This window comes from Chrysemys picta, chromosome 1 (genome assembly GCF_011386835.1).
Source record: "Chrysemys picta bellii isolate R12L10 chromosome 1, ASM1138683v2, whole genome shotgun sequence".
Taxonomy (NCBI): Eukaryota; Metazoa; Chordata; order Testudines; family Emydidae; genus Chrysemys; species Chrysemys picta.
In genome coordinates this window covers 125,111,298-125,130,980 of record NC_088791.1, presented here as the reverse complement: position 1 = coordinate 125,130,980, position 19,683 = coordinate 125,111,298, and the positions used below count along the sequence as shown (strand labels likewise).

Genomic DNA, 19,683 nt, shown 5'->3' with positions numbered 1-19,683 from the left:
CTTCTAAAATTATTTGATACACTCAGAGCCATTGGCTCCTTAGAAATACTTACCAGTCTTCAACCCATCATAATTCAATTTATATGCCTACTTATATGGTGTAATGAAAACAGAATAGATTAGAATTCTAGTAGCACACCCAATTCTCCCCTCGGGGAATGCTTAATTTCTAGGATTTAAAAATTACAGGACAGTTTCATTTGTGTATTTAATTATATGGCAAGGCAACTGAATGCCCCAATATGGACATGTCATGGTATACTTAAAGTGTCATGATAGATTTGCCAGTTAATACAGAACAAGCAGGCTTGTTTTTCTTTTATTGACTGATAATCATAAGAGAAAAAAGGGAACAAGTCTATCACTGGTTGTGCCAGGCACAAATAACATCTTAGAATAATAATAAATAATTCTTCTTTCCACAGTTCCATGCTGATGGAATATGTGCTTTAGCACTGTCACTCTGTATTTACTAATCAACCCATGACAAATCTATGACTGTGTCCCATACATAAGTAGTGCACTTGTACATATTTCTATAGGAAATTATGGAGTGGGTGGCTGTCTGATGGATTACTATGCTTCACAAATCAGACATAGGTTTTTTTATAATCAGACACATGCTTATCAAAGTATTCCAAGACATCATGCACATTATGAATTGGCTCAAAGTGTGAAAGACACATTAAAATATTCATTTTCAGCCTCTATTTTAAAGTTACTGATTCAAGCATATTAGTTGTCATCCTTTTGAAAACATACAGCAAAAATAAAAAGATTACTCGTTACAAAAGGGCTTACGAGAACTTGAGGTGAAAAGGAGAGCGTAGTCCACCCACCTATTCAGGAGCTAGATAGTTATCTGGCATAAATCGATCCATTGTCCTCAAAAGAGCTGTATTTATTTACACCAGCTGAGGATCAGACAAACAAGATTTTAAATGCTAGGAGATGAAATCTAAATATTTGCCTTCCCTCCACCCCCACCTTCCATTCCATTCCATTATTTATTGGAACTTCCCTTTTACGAAAAGAGTGCAAAATGTTCCAAAATCAGGACCATCTCCAATTTTCAAGACAGGTAGCATCCTTCATTCATTTCAGAATAACACATTTGAAGAGCTTTTATGTGATCAGCTGCGGGAATTACACTCTTGATCTGGTGATGGAGGGGGCATGGTTAATGGACAGACATGTTTTGGAGAAAGGAAAAGGGAAAATTTGAGGGTGTGGTTTCTGGAGGAAGGAATTGTGAGCCAGCACTTATGGGTCATATTCTTGGTCTCTGCACTAACTTGCTAACCTTTCTGTGCCTCATTTTTTCCATCTGTAAAATAGGGATGTTAAAAGTAGGAAAGGGTCTGCAAAAAGCAGGAAAGGGTTATTTGTGTGATACAGACTACTGCCTAGCTAGGAACTGGACTGAGATCACCAACTCATTTCACATAGGCCACTAAAAATACATCATCTAGTAATGACTTCCAGTCACTAGCAACATGGGCTGGATTCTAACCAATTACCTAATGGCAAAAGGCTGTACCTATATCATAGTACCAGTCCCCAGAGTCATTAAATCCCTCTGTGATGGACATTCTATTTCTTTATCCTCAGTAATCTATCTGTGTTCTAATCTTCATGTAATGTTCTGATAAAAGTACCAGTGAATAAAGAACACAAACTTTTAAGGTCTTCCCCCATCAGATGTTTGGAGCCCATCAGGAGAATAAAACAAGATACCTACAGAGATTCATACATGAGATAACCCTAAGAATGTATGTCAGATACAAATCTTTTGGAATAGCTGATTTAATTAACTATTGAAGCAGGATGCTCTTTTTTGGTAACTTGTTGGCTCCAGACATTGGATTTTCCTTTGTAAAATGTATCTTGATAATTATTGTCAATGCAAATGGGATTATGATGTTCATGGCAGTTTGTGGAACTCTCTCCTTTAGTAGTTTTGCATAATTATAACTTTTCAAAGCCAGAACTTGAAGATTTATCAATATTGCCATCTAAGGATCTCTTTTAGACTGCACAATCAAGAACTAGACACAACAAATTCTTAAATGTCAGCACTGAAACTTGGAGTGCCGTGGTTTCCCATGTTAATACACAGACTGAGGGATCTGGTTAGGGATCAAATGTCAGAGTGACTGACTACAGGAAATTAAACTGGTTAAAAGGGATGCCAAAATAAAATCATAACAACTCACTTTTTCCTATCTTAGAAATCTTTACACATCGTACGAATAAACACGAAATACAAATTTAAAATAATTTTAAGGTCAAATGAAGCTGAAGAAAGCCTCAAAGGGCCTAGGACTTAAACACAAGGGTGGCAATTAAAGGAGAGGAGTGTGGCTTTTGCAGCCACAGCAGCATTAGGGTGGGGATTGCGGGGGTGCACTGCCTTAGTGGCAGCTGCTGGAGGTGTCGTATAGTATAGGTATCCTGTATAGTCCCAATACAGGTTGTGTGCCCCACAGAAGCAAACTCAGAAGTGGCACCTATAAAAAGGTTTCAGTATAAACTCCCGTCAGTGCTGGACTCTGAGGCCTGGTCTACACTGAGTTTAATTCGAATTTAGCAGCGTTAAATCGAATTAACCCTGCACGCATCCACACAATGAAGCCATTCATTTCGAAATAAAGGGCTCTTAAAATCGATTTCTGTACTCCTCCCCAACGAGGGGAGTAGCGCCGAAATCGATATTGCCATTTCAAATTAGGGTTAGTGTGGTCGCAATTCGACAGTATTGGCCTCCGGGAGCTATCCCACAGTGCAACGTTGTGACTGCTCTGGACAGCAATCTGAACTCGGATGCACTGGCCAGGTAGACAAGAAAAGCCCCACGAACGTTTGAATTTTATTTCCTGTTTGCCCAGCGTGGAGAGCACAGGTGACCACAGAGAGCTCATCAGCACAGGTAACCATGCAGTCCGAGAATCGAAAAAGAGCACCAGCATGGTCCGTACGGGAGGTACTGGATCTGATCGCTATATGGGGAGAGGATTCAGTGCTAGCAGAACTACGTTCCAAAAGATGAAATGCCAAAACTTTTGAAAAAATCTCCAAGGGCACGATGGAGAGAGGCCACAATAGGGACTCAGAGCAGTGCTGCGTTAAAGTTAAGGAGCTTAGACAAGCCTATCAAAAAACAAAGGAGGCAAACGGTCGCTCCGGGTCAGAGCCACAGACATGCCGCTTCTACGCTGAGCTGCATGCAATTCTAGGGGGGCTGCCACCACTACCCCACCTCTGACCGTGGATTCCAAGGCGGGGGTAATCTCAGCCACACCTGAGGATTCTGTGGACAGGGAAGAGGAGGACGAGGACGAGCTTGCAGAGAGCACACAGCACTCCGTTCTCCCCAACAGCCAGGATCTTTTTCTCAGCCTGACTGAAGTACCCTCCCAACCCTCCCCAGGCAGTATCCAAGACCATGACCCCATGGAAGGGACCTCAGGTGAGTTTACCTTTTAAAATATAAAACATGGTTTAAAAGCAAGCGTTTTTTAATGATTAATTTGCCCTGAGGACTTGGGATGCATTTGCGACCAGTACAGCTACTGGAAAAGTCTGTTCAAGTGTCTGGGGATGGAGCGGAAATCCTCCAGGGACATCTCCATGAAGCTCTCCTGGAGGTACTCCAAAAACCTTTCCACAAGGTTTCTGGGCAGTGCAGCCTTATTCCATCCTCCATGGTAGGACACTTGACCACGCCATGCTAGTAGCAAGTAATCTGGTATCATTGCATGACAAAGCCTAGCAGCGTATGGTCCCGGTGTTTGCTGGCATTCAAGCAACATCCGTTCTTTATCTCACTGTGTAATCCTCAGGAGAGTGATATCGCTCATGGTAACCTGGTTGAAATACAGGAATTTAATTAAGGGGACAGGGGGGGGGGGAGGCGGGGGGAAATGGCGCTGAGCTTTTCGCGTTTGGCTAGCAGGGATCTTCCCTGATACCAGCCATGCGGTGGAGGGAGGGGTAAAGTGATCATCCCAGATAATTGATGGCAGGGGGGGGTTAGTTTGGTATCTGCAGGGATCTTCCCTGATACCAGCCACACGGTGGGGGGAGGGATAAAGCGATCATCCCAGAGAATTGGATGGGGGGGGGGTTAGTTTGTTTTTTGCTGCTGCAGGTTAACAGGAAAACCGCAGCACTCTACGGGCTCTGCTTGGTATGCGGGAAAGGAGGGCACAGAAGCTGAAAGACAATGGCTTACCATGGCCGCATACAAGCCGAATTCTGTTGCCCGGACCTGCGTCTGTGATCTCTAACACCAAAGCCACAGGCACTCAATATTAAGATGCAAAATGCGACCTTGCACTGAAATCACTTGTGCTATGTAATGTGAATAGTGTTGTTCACCGTGAAAGAGGATAAGCATTGTTCTGTAAAATGTATCTTTTTAAAAACTTCTCTCCTTTTTTCCCCTCCCTCCAGCAGCTGCAAATTTTTCAAGCCTCCCTTCTCCATCCCGAAGGCTATCTCAGAAAAAAAGGAAAAAGAGGACACGAGACGAGATGTTCTCGGAAATCATGGAATCCACCCGCAATGAAAGAGGTCATTTGAATGAGTGGAAGGACATGGTCTCAAAGTACAGGAAAGATGCCAGTGAACGTGAGGTCATGAGGGACACTCGAGATGAGAGGTGGCAGGCTGCAACGCTGGGTCTGCTGCGTGATCAAACGGATATGCTCTGGCGTCTGGTGGAGCGTCAGGAACAGCAGTAGGATCACAGAGTGCCACTGCAGCCGCTGTATAACCTCCCTCCCCCCTCACCATGTTCCATAGCCTCCTCACCCAGACGTGTAAGAACGCGGGGGGAGAGGCTCCGTGCACCCTCCCACTGCACCCTAGTGGACAGCCCAACCAAAAGGCTGTCATTATATTGAATTTTTTTAGTGGCCTTTTCCTTCCCTCCTATCCTCCTCCCAAACCCCACCCGGGCTACCTTGTCAGTTCTCTCCCTATGTTTATAATCAATTAATAAAGAATACATGATTTTTAAATGATAGTGACTTTATTTCCTTTGAAAGCAAGCTGTGATCGAAGGGGGGAGGGTGGTTTGCTTACAGGGAATGAGTCAATCAAGGGGGCGGGTTTTCAACAAACAGAACTTTCACACCGTAGCCTGGCCAGTCATTAAACTGGTTTTCAAAGCTTCTCTGATGCGTAGCGCTTCCTGGTGTGATCTTCTAATCGCCCTGGTGTCTGGCTGCGCATAATCAGCAGCCAGGCGATTTGCCTCAGCCTCCCACCCCGCCATAAAGATCTCCCCCTTACTCTCACAGAGATTGTGGAGCACACAGCAAGCAGCAATAACAATGGGGATATTGGTTTGGCTGAGGTCTGAGCGAGTCAGTAACGTGCGCCAGCGACCTTTTAAATGTCCAAATGCACATTCTGCACTTGCTCAGCCTGTAGTTGAACAGCTCCTGACTCCTGTCCAGGCTGCCGGTGTATGGCTTCATGAGCCATGGCATTAAGGGGTAGGTTGGGTCCCCAAGGATAACTATAGGCATTTCAACATCCTCAATGGTTATTTTCTGGTCCGGGAAGTAAGTCCCTTGCTGCAGTAGTTTAAACAGAGTAGTGTTCCTGAAGACGCGAGCGTCATGAACCCTTCCCAGCCAGCCCGCGTTGACGTTGGTGTAACGTCCCTTGTGATCCACCAGTGCTTGCAGCACCATTGAAAAGTACCCCTTGCGGTTTATGTACTGGGTATCCTGGTGCTCCGGTGCCAAGATAGGGATATGGGTTCCATCTATTGCCCCACCACAGTTAGGGAATCCCATTGCAGCAAAGCCATCCACTATGACCTGCACATTTCCCAGAGTCACTACCTTTCATAGCAGCACCTCAGTGATTGCTTTGGCGACTTGCATCACAGCAGCCCCCACAGTAGATTTGCCCATTCCAAATTGATTCCCGACTGACCGGTAGCTGTCTGGCGTTGCAAGCTTCCACAGGGCTAACGCCACTCGCTTCTCAACTGTGAGGGCTGCTCTCATCTTGGTATTCTGGCGCTTCAGAGCAGGGGAAAGCAAGTCAAAAAGTTCCATGAAAGTGCCCTTACGCATGCGAAAGTTTCGCAGCCACTGGGAATCATCCCACACCTGCAACACTATGCGGTCCCACCAGTCTGTGGTTGTTTCCCGGGCCCAGAATCGGTGTTCCACAGCTATAACCTGTCCCATTAACAGCATGATCTCCAAAGCGCCAGGGCCCGCGGTTTGATAGAATTCCATGTCCATGTCCTCATCACTCTCGCCGCCGCGCTGTCGTAGCCTACTCCTTGTCACCTGGTTTTTCAGGTTCTGGTTCAGCATAAACTGCACGATAATGCGCGAGGTGTTTACAATGTTCATGACTGCTGTCTTGAGCTGAGCGGGCTCCATGCTTGCCGCGATATGGTGTCTGCACTGTTCACCCAGGAAAAAGGCGCAAAACGGTTGTCTGCTGTGGCTTTCCCGGAGGGAGGGGGAGGATGTACCCAGAACCACCCGCGACAATGTTTTTGGCCCCATCAGGCTTTGGGATCTCAACCCAGAATTCCAGTGGGCGGAGGAGACAGCAGGAACTATGGGATAGCTACCCACAGTGCAACGCTCCGGAAATCGACGCTAGCCCCGGTAAGTGGACGCACACCGCCGAATCAATGTGCTTAGTGTGGCCGCATACATTCGACTTTATACAATCTGTTGCCAAAAATCGAATTCTGTAAATTCGGATTAATCCCGTAGTGTAGACATACCCTGAGTGTTACAAGGATAGAATGAGCCACACCCCAACCCACCCTCCCGTGCACCCTTGTAAGGGGGAAGGTGGAGTCATGTTAGCCTCTCCCCTTGCACTTAGGTAGTGCAGAGACTAGTATTCAGGATGGCCATGTGTAGGTGCACAAGAGTTGCAGGGAGAAGAGGGGTGCAGTAGGCCACAATCTTGTGCTAGATTAAAGGGCAAATAAGGGGGCTCTTTCATGGTTTTGTAGGAGGTGCCGAGGACCGGGGGAAATCCACAATACTGTACAGTGGATGGCCTGTATAGGGTTCTCAATCCCTTCAGTGTAAATGTATTTTAAGAGGCAAGCAAGCAAGCAGATTTTTTCAAACATTTCACGTCTTGCCAAGTTTCATATCACTAGCCACTTTTAAAAATTATTATCCTCATCATCCTGCCTGAAAATGTAGTACAGGAGTTATTAGACTATGGGCTTCAAGCCCTCGTGGAATCTATCCATGGACTCCAACTCCATCATGGTGCTGCAGCCACCTCAGTGCAAGTACAGGTGCAAAGTTCTAAAAATGACTTCCAGCTCCCTCTCTGATAAAAGGGCAAGGGGTTGAAGCCAGGGGCTAGGGTAAGCACATTGACTAGTCTTTACAGCTTTTGGGGGCATTAGATGAAGCAAGGGGTGGATTCTCTTTCTGTGGCAAAATTCACAGCCAGGGAACAGCAGAAAACACTGGTCCCTGAATACGTGCACACACTTATATTATAGATAGCGCAAGTTATATAACTATGAAACTTTGCATGCATACACACTTTTCAAAGCATATTAATGCAACAAGTGTCATATAGGGTGTGTGCATGTGCAAAGTGGCAAACATACAGCTAGGGACTGAAAATTAAACTCAGAGTACGCTAGCAAGAAAATCTAGTTCTTGGTTTCACTCTTCATGTTTCTTTGGTCTTGTATTTCGAATACAAGCAGTACAAAACCTGCAATGTAGTCTTCATATCTCTGTTCACAATATCTGTGGATACACAAGAAAGAAAGAAGCCTGCTGGGAAACATTAGAAATCCTTGAGATAGAGAGACTGCAAATGTCAAAGCATTGAAGGTAATCTTTCAATTTCTCCAAATTACAATCTAACTAAAGCAAGAACCAAAACAGGAAATGTAAAGCTATCAGTTTTTCTTGATTTCTTAAATGAGTTAGGAGAAGAAAAAGGGTCCTTTACTACTTTACCACATTGGAATAAGGATCAGTAATATACAATAAGAAACAATTCTTCACTGGCAGACAGCAGAGCAGATAATTTAATAAGACTCGATAACTGTATTTTTTGTGATTCTATTATGTGACTAGTAGCAGACATTGCCTTAACTCTTCATTTCCTGGCTTTGTAGTGTTTGCATTTTGTTCTGGGGCGTGTATTTCCTGCTTTTTGAAGGTTGCAGTTTTCAGCTGCTAACTGCCATATTCTGAAAGTACATGTGGTACTGCTAAGCAACCTCAGCTCATGTTTGAAAAAGGTTTTTGCTAGTTAATACATCAATGTGTATGCAAACTACTACTGCTACGATGAGAGACGGGCTTGCTGCTCCTCTTAAAGTAATGTAAATGTATGGCTTTGTACGGAACATAGACCTGCAGTAGAACCAGTAGGCCAGATCTTCAGCTGGTGTAAACAGTGTAGTTCCATTAAACACCAACACTCATCAGCTGAGGATCTCTCCTACGTAGCTGTACATAAATGATACACAGATGTTGGAGTTTATATTTCCCACATTAATCAACTGTAGACATTATTTGAGGCAATCCTCCACATTTAGAGAAATGGATGTCCAATGCTTTTAACCTGCTCACAGAAAAGGGACACCCAGAGGCTTTCACAGATTTGGTTTTCCCAGTTTAACTAGAACGGTTCACTGAAATCCAAGTTCCATATATAGGGCATGAAGGCTCCAATTTTTCTCTGCATGCTCACAAATCACTCAAATTGACATTAATGACAGCTACCCATGAGTAGAGCTGGTTGGAAAAAAACATCCAAAACAAAATGTTAATGAAAAAAAATAACCAAAAATTTTAATAATTCCCACACCTTCCATTTTTTGATCGGCTCTACCCAGCAACGTAGGTACAGATAGATGACCTCTCCATATGCTGATATATACACATACCCCAATCTTGTTCATGAGTGGACTACCCAACTGGGAAAAGATGCCATTTTTAACACTGGAACAGCTTTCTGGGGAACATGGTAAAATGCCCATCACTTAACATCTTTAAATAAAGACTTGAGGTCTCTCTAAAATATATGCTCTAGTTCAACCAAACATTATTGGGCTTGATTCAGGAATGATTGGGTGAAATTGAATGTGGTCTATGTGGTTTAGGAGCTTGGAGTAGATGATCATAATGGTCCCTTCTGTCTCTAAAAATCTACTAATCCATTCACATCCTGATTTTGGCAACGAGGTCAACACACTTACTCCTATGTGGTAATTTCAGCAACTACTGATGTATCTTACATCATTTAATTCTTGGTTTAAATGGTGTTAACTTACCAAACAGTGGGTATTGTAACAACAGAACTTCTTTTTCTTTAGTGGAGACCAGATTGTTAAAATATGAGATATATACAGGAGATGTGTAGCAAAGGAAATTTTATGAAATATGCGGTTGTCATGTTGGAGGAGATTCTCTAGCTGATTATCCTAGCTTTTCATGAACCAGAGCAAGAATCATTCTCTTCCAGAACAATTACTATGTTATGACTCACCTTCAGCATTGACAGGAAAATCTAGAAGACCTCCATCTGTCAGCAAAGCCACTGCAAGGTTAACATTGTGAAGCTGTTGATCAGAAGAGATTAATGAAACAGAAAGTGAACTCTGGCCAAATATAGATAGTGCATGCCAGAGGCGTAGCAAGCACCCTCCGTACCCTCCAACCGGGGGGGGGGGAGCCCGCAAGGAAGGGGGCCCCTAAAAGTGGCAAAATAAATACCGCATTCCAGTTTCTGCATTGTAAGGGGCCCCGCCCAGACATATGTTCGGAGGGGGCCACCGTTCGGAGGGGGCCACGTTCTTTGTTGCTATGGCCCTGGTGCATGCTTTATTCCTTTGGTAGTTGAAATGGGAGTTAGCATTGCTGCACCAACATTTTTTTCATACTCTCTTTAGTTCTAGTGGAAAGCTTATGATCACTTCTATCAATTACCAAATCAGAAAAATAGAAACCAAATTTCCTTTAAAAATTATATGAGAAGGGACGCAAAAGATCAATTCATTTAAAATTTTTCTGAAAATCTTGCATTAATGAAAGCCCCCAAAATTAAAAGTTTGATAAAACATAGGGAAATTTTTAACATAAAATGAAATTTGCAGAAAGTATTCTATTTTTCATTTAAAATCCTAAAGGTTTGAATTTTTCTGAGCTGCTGTAAATGTGAACATTAGGGTAATGGTTTAACATACAAAGGTCTACATGCATACTAAATATTATTGATGATATCACACTTGAGATATTAAGGATCAAGTATTTTTCAATTCTTTTGTACTTCCTTTCTTGGCTGACTGCTTCTTCCCATCAGGAAAACAGCATTGCAAATGCATGAATTCATTCATAAGCGACTTTACAAAATGACAACAAAGCTGTTGATTTTTATTTATTTCCAGTTAAAATCCAGATCCCATTCCCCTCTTGATTTTAACATACTAAAAGCAAGTTGTCTATTTAGGTTCTGTCACAAGACTGTTCCTTTAATGAAGTAAGAACAACAACAACAAAAAATTGCTTCCTTAGCCATTCTACTTGCTACTGATCAGTTTTTCCTTCAGGAGGTACTGTGTACAGTTCAGGCATGCTGTGCTTTTTTATCTCCCCATGTTACACACTTACGTCCTACCATGCATAAGCTGAGCAAGAGCTATATTTAATTCTGAACTAAAGTGATACCTTTATGTTCCACCTGGTTTTGTGATTTACAGATAACAATGACTAAGAGTTTGAAACTAGGTTTAGATTCTTCTTCAAACCCATGGCAGACAAGGAAAATGCAAGGATTATATAGAGCTACAAACTGTTTACCCTGGGATTAATAAATAAAATGATTGCTTAATGAAGTCACTGAGTGAGGAGGGTCAGATGTTCCCCACAGCAAGTTCATGAGACTTCCACATAAAGGTAGAATGCTGATCTTTTATATAAATCTTAAGACACAGTACTGACATTTACTACTCATAGGCAAACTGGCTTGGATAAAGGGAGTACATTAATCTTTCTGCACTTCTAGATGGAACCAGAACCACTGGAATATTGTTCAGCATTTCCAGCCTGATAGGAAGTTGGAAATATGAGAAGTCTTGGATAAAAATTTATGCTAGTGGTTATAGACTCTTCTACCCTATGCCACTGGCTTGTCTTTGGTCCCCATCTCTTCCTCTCTATCATCTGACATGTCCTCTTTCCTCCCTGAACACAGAAGGGAGTTCATGTGCATGAAATGCAAGCTGGTGGCTGTGCTGGAAGAAAAGATTCTTGGATTGGAGGGGCAAGTAGAGATACTACTAAGAATTAGAGAAGCTGAGGAGGTCCTAAACAGCCCAATCCAGGAAACACCCCAGGTTCAAGGAAGAAGGGAGCTGGCCACCAAGGAATCAAAAAGAGAGGAAGTCAGAGAGGAAGCCTGGCAGTTTGTAACCACCAGAGGCAGAAGGTCATGGTCAAACTTCCTTGCAAAGAGGTCTCCAACTGTCCAAGGTAGATAGATTATTCTTGTTGGAGATTCATACTCAGAAGAATCAAAAGAACATTCTACAAGGGACAGGCAGACAACAGGACAGTGTGATGATTTCCTAAAGCCAAGAAATGAGACACCACTCTAAGACTGGATCGGCTTCTGAAGTTGACTATTGGTGATGATGCCTATTGGAACTAATGACACTGCTTTGTGGGATATTTTGCAGATAGTAGATGACTTTGGGGAACTTGGGAGTTCTGAAGAAAAAAGAAGAAGAAGAATGTCCAAGTGATCTTTGAGATCGTTCCTGTCCCATGAGTGAAAGAAGACAAACGGCAGAAGATTCTGGAGGTGAATTGCTGGCTAGGTAAGTGCTATAGGGTTTTGGTTTTGTGGAATATTGATCCACTTTCTATGAGGAGTGGGGATTATATAGTTTGCATGTCCTCCAACTCAGTAGTAGGGGAACCAATCACTTCAGGGACAGGCTGGCTACAGTAATCAGGAGGGAGCTAAACTAATAGGGTAAAAAGAGGAAAGATATGAGCACTCAGCACAAATTTGAGATGTTGAAAACAAAATTCATCAAGGACACAAAGAGAAGAAATTATTGAATTGCCTATACACTAATGTTAGGAGCCTGAGTAATAAAGAAGAGGAATTGGAATTGTTCATTTATGAGCACAAATTTGATCTAGTTAGCATTACTGAAACATGGTGAGATGATTCTCACATCTGGAATGTTAAAATCAATGATTATAACCTATTTAGGAAGGATCAAGTAGGGAAAGGGGGAGGAAGAGTGGCACTGTTTGTCAACAGTGGCATTACCTGTTTCCGAATCACTGATAACTTAGAAGAAAATTATCTTCAATGCTTACGGAGTAATGTCCTAACCGATAAAACACACAGATGGAATAACAGTTGGTGTCTGCTATAGACCACCAAATCAGTGTTAGGAACAGGATAACCACCTCCTTTGCACTTCTCTATAACGTGTAGGAAAATAAGCTGCATGATCATGAGGGACTTCAATCTGCGTGACATATGCTGGAGATCTCATGCTGCCAGTACTAAAACATCCCTGGAATTTCTAAACATTATAAATGACAATTTCCTAAAAAAAAAAAAAAAAGTGTTGCAGCCTACATAAGAAAATTCTTTATTAGACCTTCTCCTAACAGATAAAGAGGAACTGATCACAGAACTAAAAATTAGTGGTAGCTTAGGTACAAGCGATCATATACAGCTGGTTCTTTAATGGGGCCAATTTCACAAAGCTGAAAACAATCATCTAGAAGGAAGAATTTAATCAGAAAAATGTGAATGATAATTGGGAATCATTTAAGAAAATCTTACTAGATTCCCCAGAAGCCACAATCAAGGGACAAGCCTGTGCTGGTTAAAACAATGGCTTGGTTTAGAAGGGGCGGGGAGAAGAGGGGGGGAGAGAGAGAGAGAGAGAGTGTGTAAACAAATGGAATAATGGGGAATCTGATAGTAATGAATATAAATCAGAAGTTGGGAATTGTAGAAAAATGATAACAGAAGCAAAGGGTCACAGGAAAAAATATGGCCAGCAGAGTTAAGGACAATTAGAAGGGTTTTTTAAAATATATTAGAAACAAAAGAATCCTGACAATAGTATTGGTCCATTGCTAGATGGAACTGGTAGAATTATCAATAACAATGCAGAAAAGGCAGAAGTGGTCAATAAATATTTCTAGTCTGTATTTGGGGGGAAAACAGATGATATAGTCTCTTCATGTGGTGAAGATAACACTCTTTCCATTCCACTAATTTCTCTGGAGGATGTTAAACAGAAGCTACTAAAGTTAGACAATTTAAATCAGCAGGTCCAAATAACTTCCATCCAAGGATTTTAAAAGAGCTGGCTGAGTAGCTCGCTGGACCATTAATGTTGATTTTCAATAAGTCTTGGAGCACTGGGGAAGTTTTCAAAAAACTGGAAGAAAGCGAATGTTGTGCCAATTTTTAAAAAGGGTAAACAGAATGACCCCAGTAGTTATAGGCCTGTCAGCCTGACATGGATCTCAGTCAATATAATGGAGCAGCTGATATAGGACTCAATTAATAAAGAATTAAAGGAGGGTAAAGTAAAAGTAATGCAAATCAACATGGGTTTATGGAAAATAGATTAAATCAAACTCACTTGATATCTTTTTTTAGCTGAGGTTACAAGTTGGGTTGTTAAAGGTAATGATGTTGACATAGTATACTTAGACTTCTGTAAGGCATTTGACTTGGTATTGCATGACATTTTGATTAAAAAACTAGAATGATATAAAATTAACATGGCACACATTAAATGGATTAAAAACTGGCTAATCAATAGGTCTCAAAATGCAACTGTAAATGAGGAATCGTCATTGATGGATGTGTTTCCAGTGGGCTTGCATGGATCGGTTCTTGGCCCTATGCTATTTAACATTTTTATCAATAACCTGGAAGAAAACATAAAATCATCATTGATAAAGTTTGCAGATGACACAAAAATGGGGGAGTGGTAAATATTGAACAGGACTGGTCACTCATTCAGAGCAAACTGGATCGCTTGGTAAACTGGTCACAAGGAAACAATATGTGTTTAATACTGCTAAATGTAAATGTATACATCTATGAGGAAAGAATGCAGGCCATGCTTACATGATGTGGGACTCTATCCTGGGAAGCGTGACTCTGAAAAAGATTTGAGGGCCATGATGGATAATCAGCTGAATATAAGCTCCCAGTGTGACACCGTGTCCAAAAGAGCTAATGTGATCCTGGGATGCATAAACAGAGGAATCTCAAGTTGAGCAGAGAGATTATTTTACCTCTGTATTTGGCACTGGTGTGAACATTGCTGGAATACTGTGTCCAATTCTGGTGCAAACAATTTAAGAAGGATGTTGATAAATTGGAGAGGGTTGAATGACTAAAGGATTAGAAAATCTGTCTCGTAGTGATAGACTCAAAGAACTCGCTCTATTTAGCTCAACAAAGAGAAGGTTAAAGGAGACTTGATTACAGTCTATAAGTACCTACATGAGGAACAAATATTTAATAATGGAATTCTAAATCTAAACCCAATTTGATGGCTGGAAGTTGAAGCTAGACAAATTCAGAAATAAGACATAAATGTTTAACAATGAGGGAAATTAACCATTAGAACAATTTACCAAGGGTCATGGTGGATTCTCCATCGTTGACAATTTTTAAATCAAGATTGGATATTTTTTCTAAAACCATGGTTTTCAACCTTCTTTATTTCCAGACCCCTAAAAAATGTTGAATGGAGGTGCAGACCCCTTTGGAAATCTTAGACCTAGTCTGCAGAATCCCAGGGGTCCATGGACCACAGATTGAAAACCATTGTTCTAAAAGATATACTCTAGGAATTATTTTGGGGAAGTTCTATGGCCTGTGTTATACAGGAGGTCAGACTAGATGATCAAAATGGTCCTTTCTGGCCTTGGAATCTACGAACCGCCCCTCATCCCAATTCCTGCTCCCTTTTCCCCTCCTCCTCTGCTCCTGCTCATCCTCTGGTCCCTGAATCCCTCCCCTTCTTCATCCCTCTGCATTCCCACTAGAGGGACCAGACGTCCCAATATTAGGGGCTTTGGCTTATATATACACATATATATACCCCACACCCCCTGAATTTTTTTTTCACATTTACTATCTGGTCACCCTAATTCCCACTGTGGCTTCTTCCTCCTTTTCCTCCACACTACCTAGGCCCAGAAACTGAGAACATTGAGAGAACAAGATAGTCTCCCTGCTCTCACTTCCAGTGCCCAAGCCCATAATGTCCCCAACTACTGGAGAAGCAATTGAAGGGAAAGTCTTGTGCAGCCTTGCAGCTCAGGGCTTGGAGCATGCTTGGTTGCTTTGAGGGGATAGTACATGTGCAGTCCTGTCACACAGAGGAGGAGCGAGAGGATGGAGCATGCTCAGTGCAGACAATCTTCAGGGAATTTAGATGCCAAACTCAAACAACTCTCTATTGACCATGTGCCAACTGAAAGGCTTATAACTTGGCCAAATGTGGGCAGTTTTTCACAGGGGTGGCAAAAATCCTCACAAAAATCACCTCCTGCTTCAAAGAATGGAGGAGCTAGAACTTCTCAACAAATGGGTTGTGAAAAGGTTTTTAGTAAAACAACAAAGTTCCCCCTAACCTCGTTCTCAGAAATAGGTGAACTGTTTTAGCTGGGGGGAAAAATTCAGCCTGAGGCGGGTACCTTGCCTGGAAAAGTATAGCCCAAATAGTTGAAGTTTGGCAAAGTTATGATCAACTGAGAACAAGGTCTTATAATGGTATTTATGGGAAGTATCAAGGCAACCTTAACTATAGGTGGCCCTTCCAGTTCCACCTATAATAAAGGAAAGGGGGGGGAAGGAATAGTGCCATCCTCTGACATCAAAGGGAGGGCAGTGAAGCAAGAGATCAGAGAGTGCACCACCCACTGATGCCACAGGATGAGCAGGAGGTAAGTGATAACTCCATCCACTGATGCCCTGCTGAGGAGATCTCTAAAGGTAAAGGTTCCACCCTATGTTGAGCAGGGTTCTGCCACCACCACCTTTGGTTTCTTTTGAGTTTACGTACATTCTAGATATATCCCAATATCGATTTTCCTTTATTTTTCAGTGTTTTTCCCCCTCACTAGCATCCACTCCAATTCCCTCTGCCCAAGATACACAGACTGTATCTACTGGCTTTGAACTATCAGCTTTCAACTTGAGTGAAAGACGATACACAATAATGATCCTGACGGTATGGCTGGTTGTCACCACTTTTATAACAGGAATGTCATGTTTTAAATCTCAGAGGAGTTCTGCAGTGAAGATTACATTGTCATGTTCTACTGTACCAATTAATGTCTAAAATGAAGGGGAGTTAGGGTACACAAGGGATTTAGGGGAAGTGTTTTAAAATGAAATAAAGTCTCTGAGCTACAGTAGTTAGATTTTTATATCACTCAGGATATAAGACAGGAAAAAAAACTAAGTAAACAATGCTTTGACCGAAAGTAGTACCTGGGGTTAACTTTGCTAAAATGAAAGATCTTGAGATACAATCACAGCAAAGTGCTTCACACCCCCAATGGATTCCTCTCTGAGGGCAGTGTCCAATGGTTAGAGGCTAGGACTGGGAGTCAATAGTTCTGAATTCTAATACCAACTTTGGCACTGTCTTACTCTGCAATTTACTTCTGAAAAATGGAGGTATATATGTTCCTCACAAGAAAGTCATTTAGACGTCATTAACTAATAGGGCTGGTCAAAAGAATAGGAATTCTTTTCTACAAAACTTTTTGAACAAACCAAAAACATGTTTGTTTTGTTCAAACTTCTTCATGGGTTTTACTGACTTTTTTTCTTCTAGAGTGATTTGAAAATAAAATGTTTTGTTTCCAATTTAATGGAATCAGAGCAAAAAAAAATAGTGGAGAAAGAAAAGGGAGAGGGCGACTGAAGTTGGAACACTTTCATTTTGATTCAATTCAAATTTATTTTTTCCCCAAATCTAATTAGCAGAGTTTTAAAACAGGGTCAGTATTTGACAGGCTGTGTGCATGAGGGCTCTCAGCTTTGCTAACAGAGGGTCAAGTGAATTGATGCTAGCAATAGGAGGAAACTTTTAGAAAAGTGACCTTGCCTACATGGGGCCTTAGCGATGGTACCATCAAGTTAGGGTTGAGGTACATTTGTGGGACAATGTGAGGGAATCTTTGTGGCCCCTACCCTTGCTCTGTCACCTGTGTGGCTAAATGGAAGAAGCTGTTGGTCTAATATTGCATTCGCATTCCAACCCATGCAACACAGAGATGTTTATTTAAAGCACTTGGAATTCAATGCATTTGTCTGGTTAACAAATGCAAATAATGATCGCTTTCATTTTGTAGGATCATGGTAGATTTCAGTACAGACTTTGGGGCAGGGACTTTTTTTTTAAATTAGATTATAACATGCTTAGAGCACTCTTGTGTGTTGTCTAAAGCTGCTATCCTGCAAATGCTTGTTCAGGCGATTAACTTTACACATTGAAATCGCAGAGACTACTAACAATGGGGCTAATCATGTGCAGAAAGTACATGGAAGGTGTTTGCAGGACCAGGGCTTAAGTAAATAAATAACCACCTACCATTTCCGTAGCACAATTTGGGTTCAGGAAGAACTCCCTTAAATTCAGGAAATACCCTCCAAGTTGTCCAATTAACAAAAGCAAGATAACTCCATCTGCAAACTATAAGAAGAATCACCTGAGTATTATTTATTAAATTGGCTTTTACCACAGCCAGGGAAAAAAAGATTCAAAGAGTTTTACTCAAAGAGATAAATGTTGTTCTATGGAAAGAAGAATTGAGAATATACAGTATAAATCATACAATCTAGTGACTTATTTCCTTAACCCCAATTTATACACAGAATGTCATTTCTATCTATCTAACGCTCATAAATTTCTATTACTGTAGTAGGAATGTACCACTGTGTGAAGGATAGCAATACAAATGAGCTTTTTGAAATGTCCCATGTTTGAACAGATTTCAAACAAAAATAAATATGTATTACTACATAAAAAGAAATTCCATCTAGGATTCATGATAGCAATCCCTTCAAAAGCTCCATTCTCAGTAATTAATACTCCAGTCCCCAGCCATACAATGCAAGCTACTGGAATTATTATTGCGTCAAAGGTTTTAATGGTTGCAGTGAAGTGCCAGTTGTAGTCTAGATTTTCCCCACCCTTTCATATGCATGCCAAGAAGGAAAAGAGCACAAGGAACTTCCCTATCCCAATCTGCCTAGGGTTACCATACGTCCAGTTTTTCCCGGACATGTCCGGCTTTTCGGCACTCAAACCCCCGTCCGGGGGGAATTGCGAAAAAGCCGAACATGTCCGGGAAAATGCTGGCCGGGCACTTCCCCTCCCGCGGCTGCTCTGCTCCTCCCCTGACTCTTCGGCTCTGTTTAAGAGCCGAGCTGCCCGAGCGCTATGGGCTTCAGGCAGCCCCCTTGCCTCCGGACCCCAGCCGGGCACTTCCCCTTCCGGGCTCCGGCAGCTGGGGTCCGGAGGCAAGGGGGCTGCCTGAAGCCCATAGCGCTCGGGCAGCTCGGCTCTTAAACAGAGCCAAAGAGTCAGGGGAGGAGCAGAGCCTCCGGCCGCGGCGGCTCTGCTCCTCCCCTGACTCTTCGGCTCTGTTTAAGAGCCGAGCGCTACGGGCTTTGGGCAGCCCCCATGCCTTGGGCAGCCCCCATGCCTCCGGACCCTGCGCCGCCGGAGCCTGGTAGGGGAAGTACCCAGCCGGGGGTGCAGGGTCCGGAGGCATAGGGGCTGCCCGAAGCCCAAGTGCTACCGGCTTCACGGTTTGCCGGGCAGCCTCCAGACCCTGCGCCCCCGGCTGGGCGCTTCCCTTCCCGGGCTCCAGCTGCGCTGTGGAAGCGCCGGCCGGGGGCGCAGGGTCTGGGGGCTGCCCAGCAAATCGTGAAGCCGGTAGCGCTCGGGCAGCCCTTTTCGCATGGCTGGGAGGGGGAGGGGAGGGGGCGGAGTTAGGATGGGGTTGGGGCGGGGAAGGGGCGGAGTTGGGGTGGGGCTGGGGTGGGGAAATGGGCAGGGCCAGGGCCCCGTGGAGGGTCCTCTTTTTTTATTTGTTAAATATGGTAACCCTAGGTTCACCCTACTCAGAGGCATGGGAGAATCACAATCCCCGCACTCTCACAAGCACAAGGACTGTTTCACTCCCACTCATGTGTCCCAAGAGGTGCCAGTTGCACCAAAGGGAGGTGGGAGGAGACAGAGCTATAGTTCCACACCTCCTCACTGGAGTGAGCAGGCTGCACCCATCCTCACAGATGGTACAGTGTGAACTCTTCCCTGGGCTCTGTGAGGGATGTGTCTGATGAGGTGAAACCCTGTTGGAACTCCTCCAGTGGTGGTGGCTCCACATGTCCCCAGAGCAGGGCTGTGCCTCTGGAACAATCATGCCCTATAAATAAGGCTACGATTTTGTCACAGAGGTCGCGGAACTCACAGGATCCGTGACTTCCAAAGACCTCCGTGACTTCAGCCCTGGTGGCTGGGAGCTGCAGGGTTTTGCCGCCTCCCACAGCAGCAGGGAGCTGTGATGTACCCTCCCACCCTGAGGCAGCAGGCCCCCAACCCCCCAGTTCCCTGCCGCC

At 43.2% G+C, this 19,683-nt stretch overlaps 1 protein-coding gene across 4 annotated transcripts in view; it reads right to left on the bottom strand.

The window, feature by feature from the left end:
• Positions 1 to 5,016: 5,016 nt before the first annotated feature.
• Positions 5,017 to 19,683, bottom strand: part of PARVG (parvin gamma) — a 34,006-nt gene continuing 19,339 nt past the window's right edge. For all 4 annotated transcript variants that reach the window (XM_005296724.5, XM_005296723.5, XM_065583663.1 and 1 more), the window contains 3 exons: positions 17,648 to 17,749; positions 9,529 to 9,601; positions 5,017 to 7,772 (listed from right to left, as the gene is read on the bottom strand). In XM_005296724.5, coding sequence (XP_005296781.1) covers positions 7,693 to 7,772; positions 9,529 to 9,601; positions 17,648 to 17,749 — 255 coding nt within the window. In that variant the 3' untranslated portion in view covers positions 5,017 to 7,692. The remainder of the gene's footprint in view (positions 7,773 to 9,528; positions 9,602 to 17,647; positions 17,750 to 19,683) is intronic.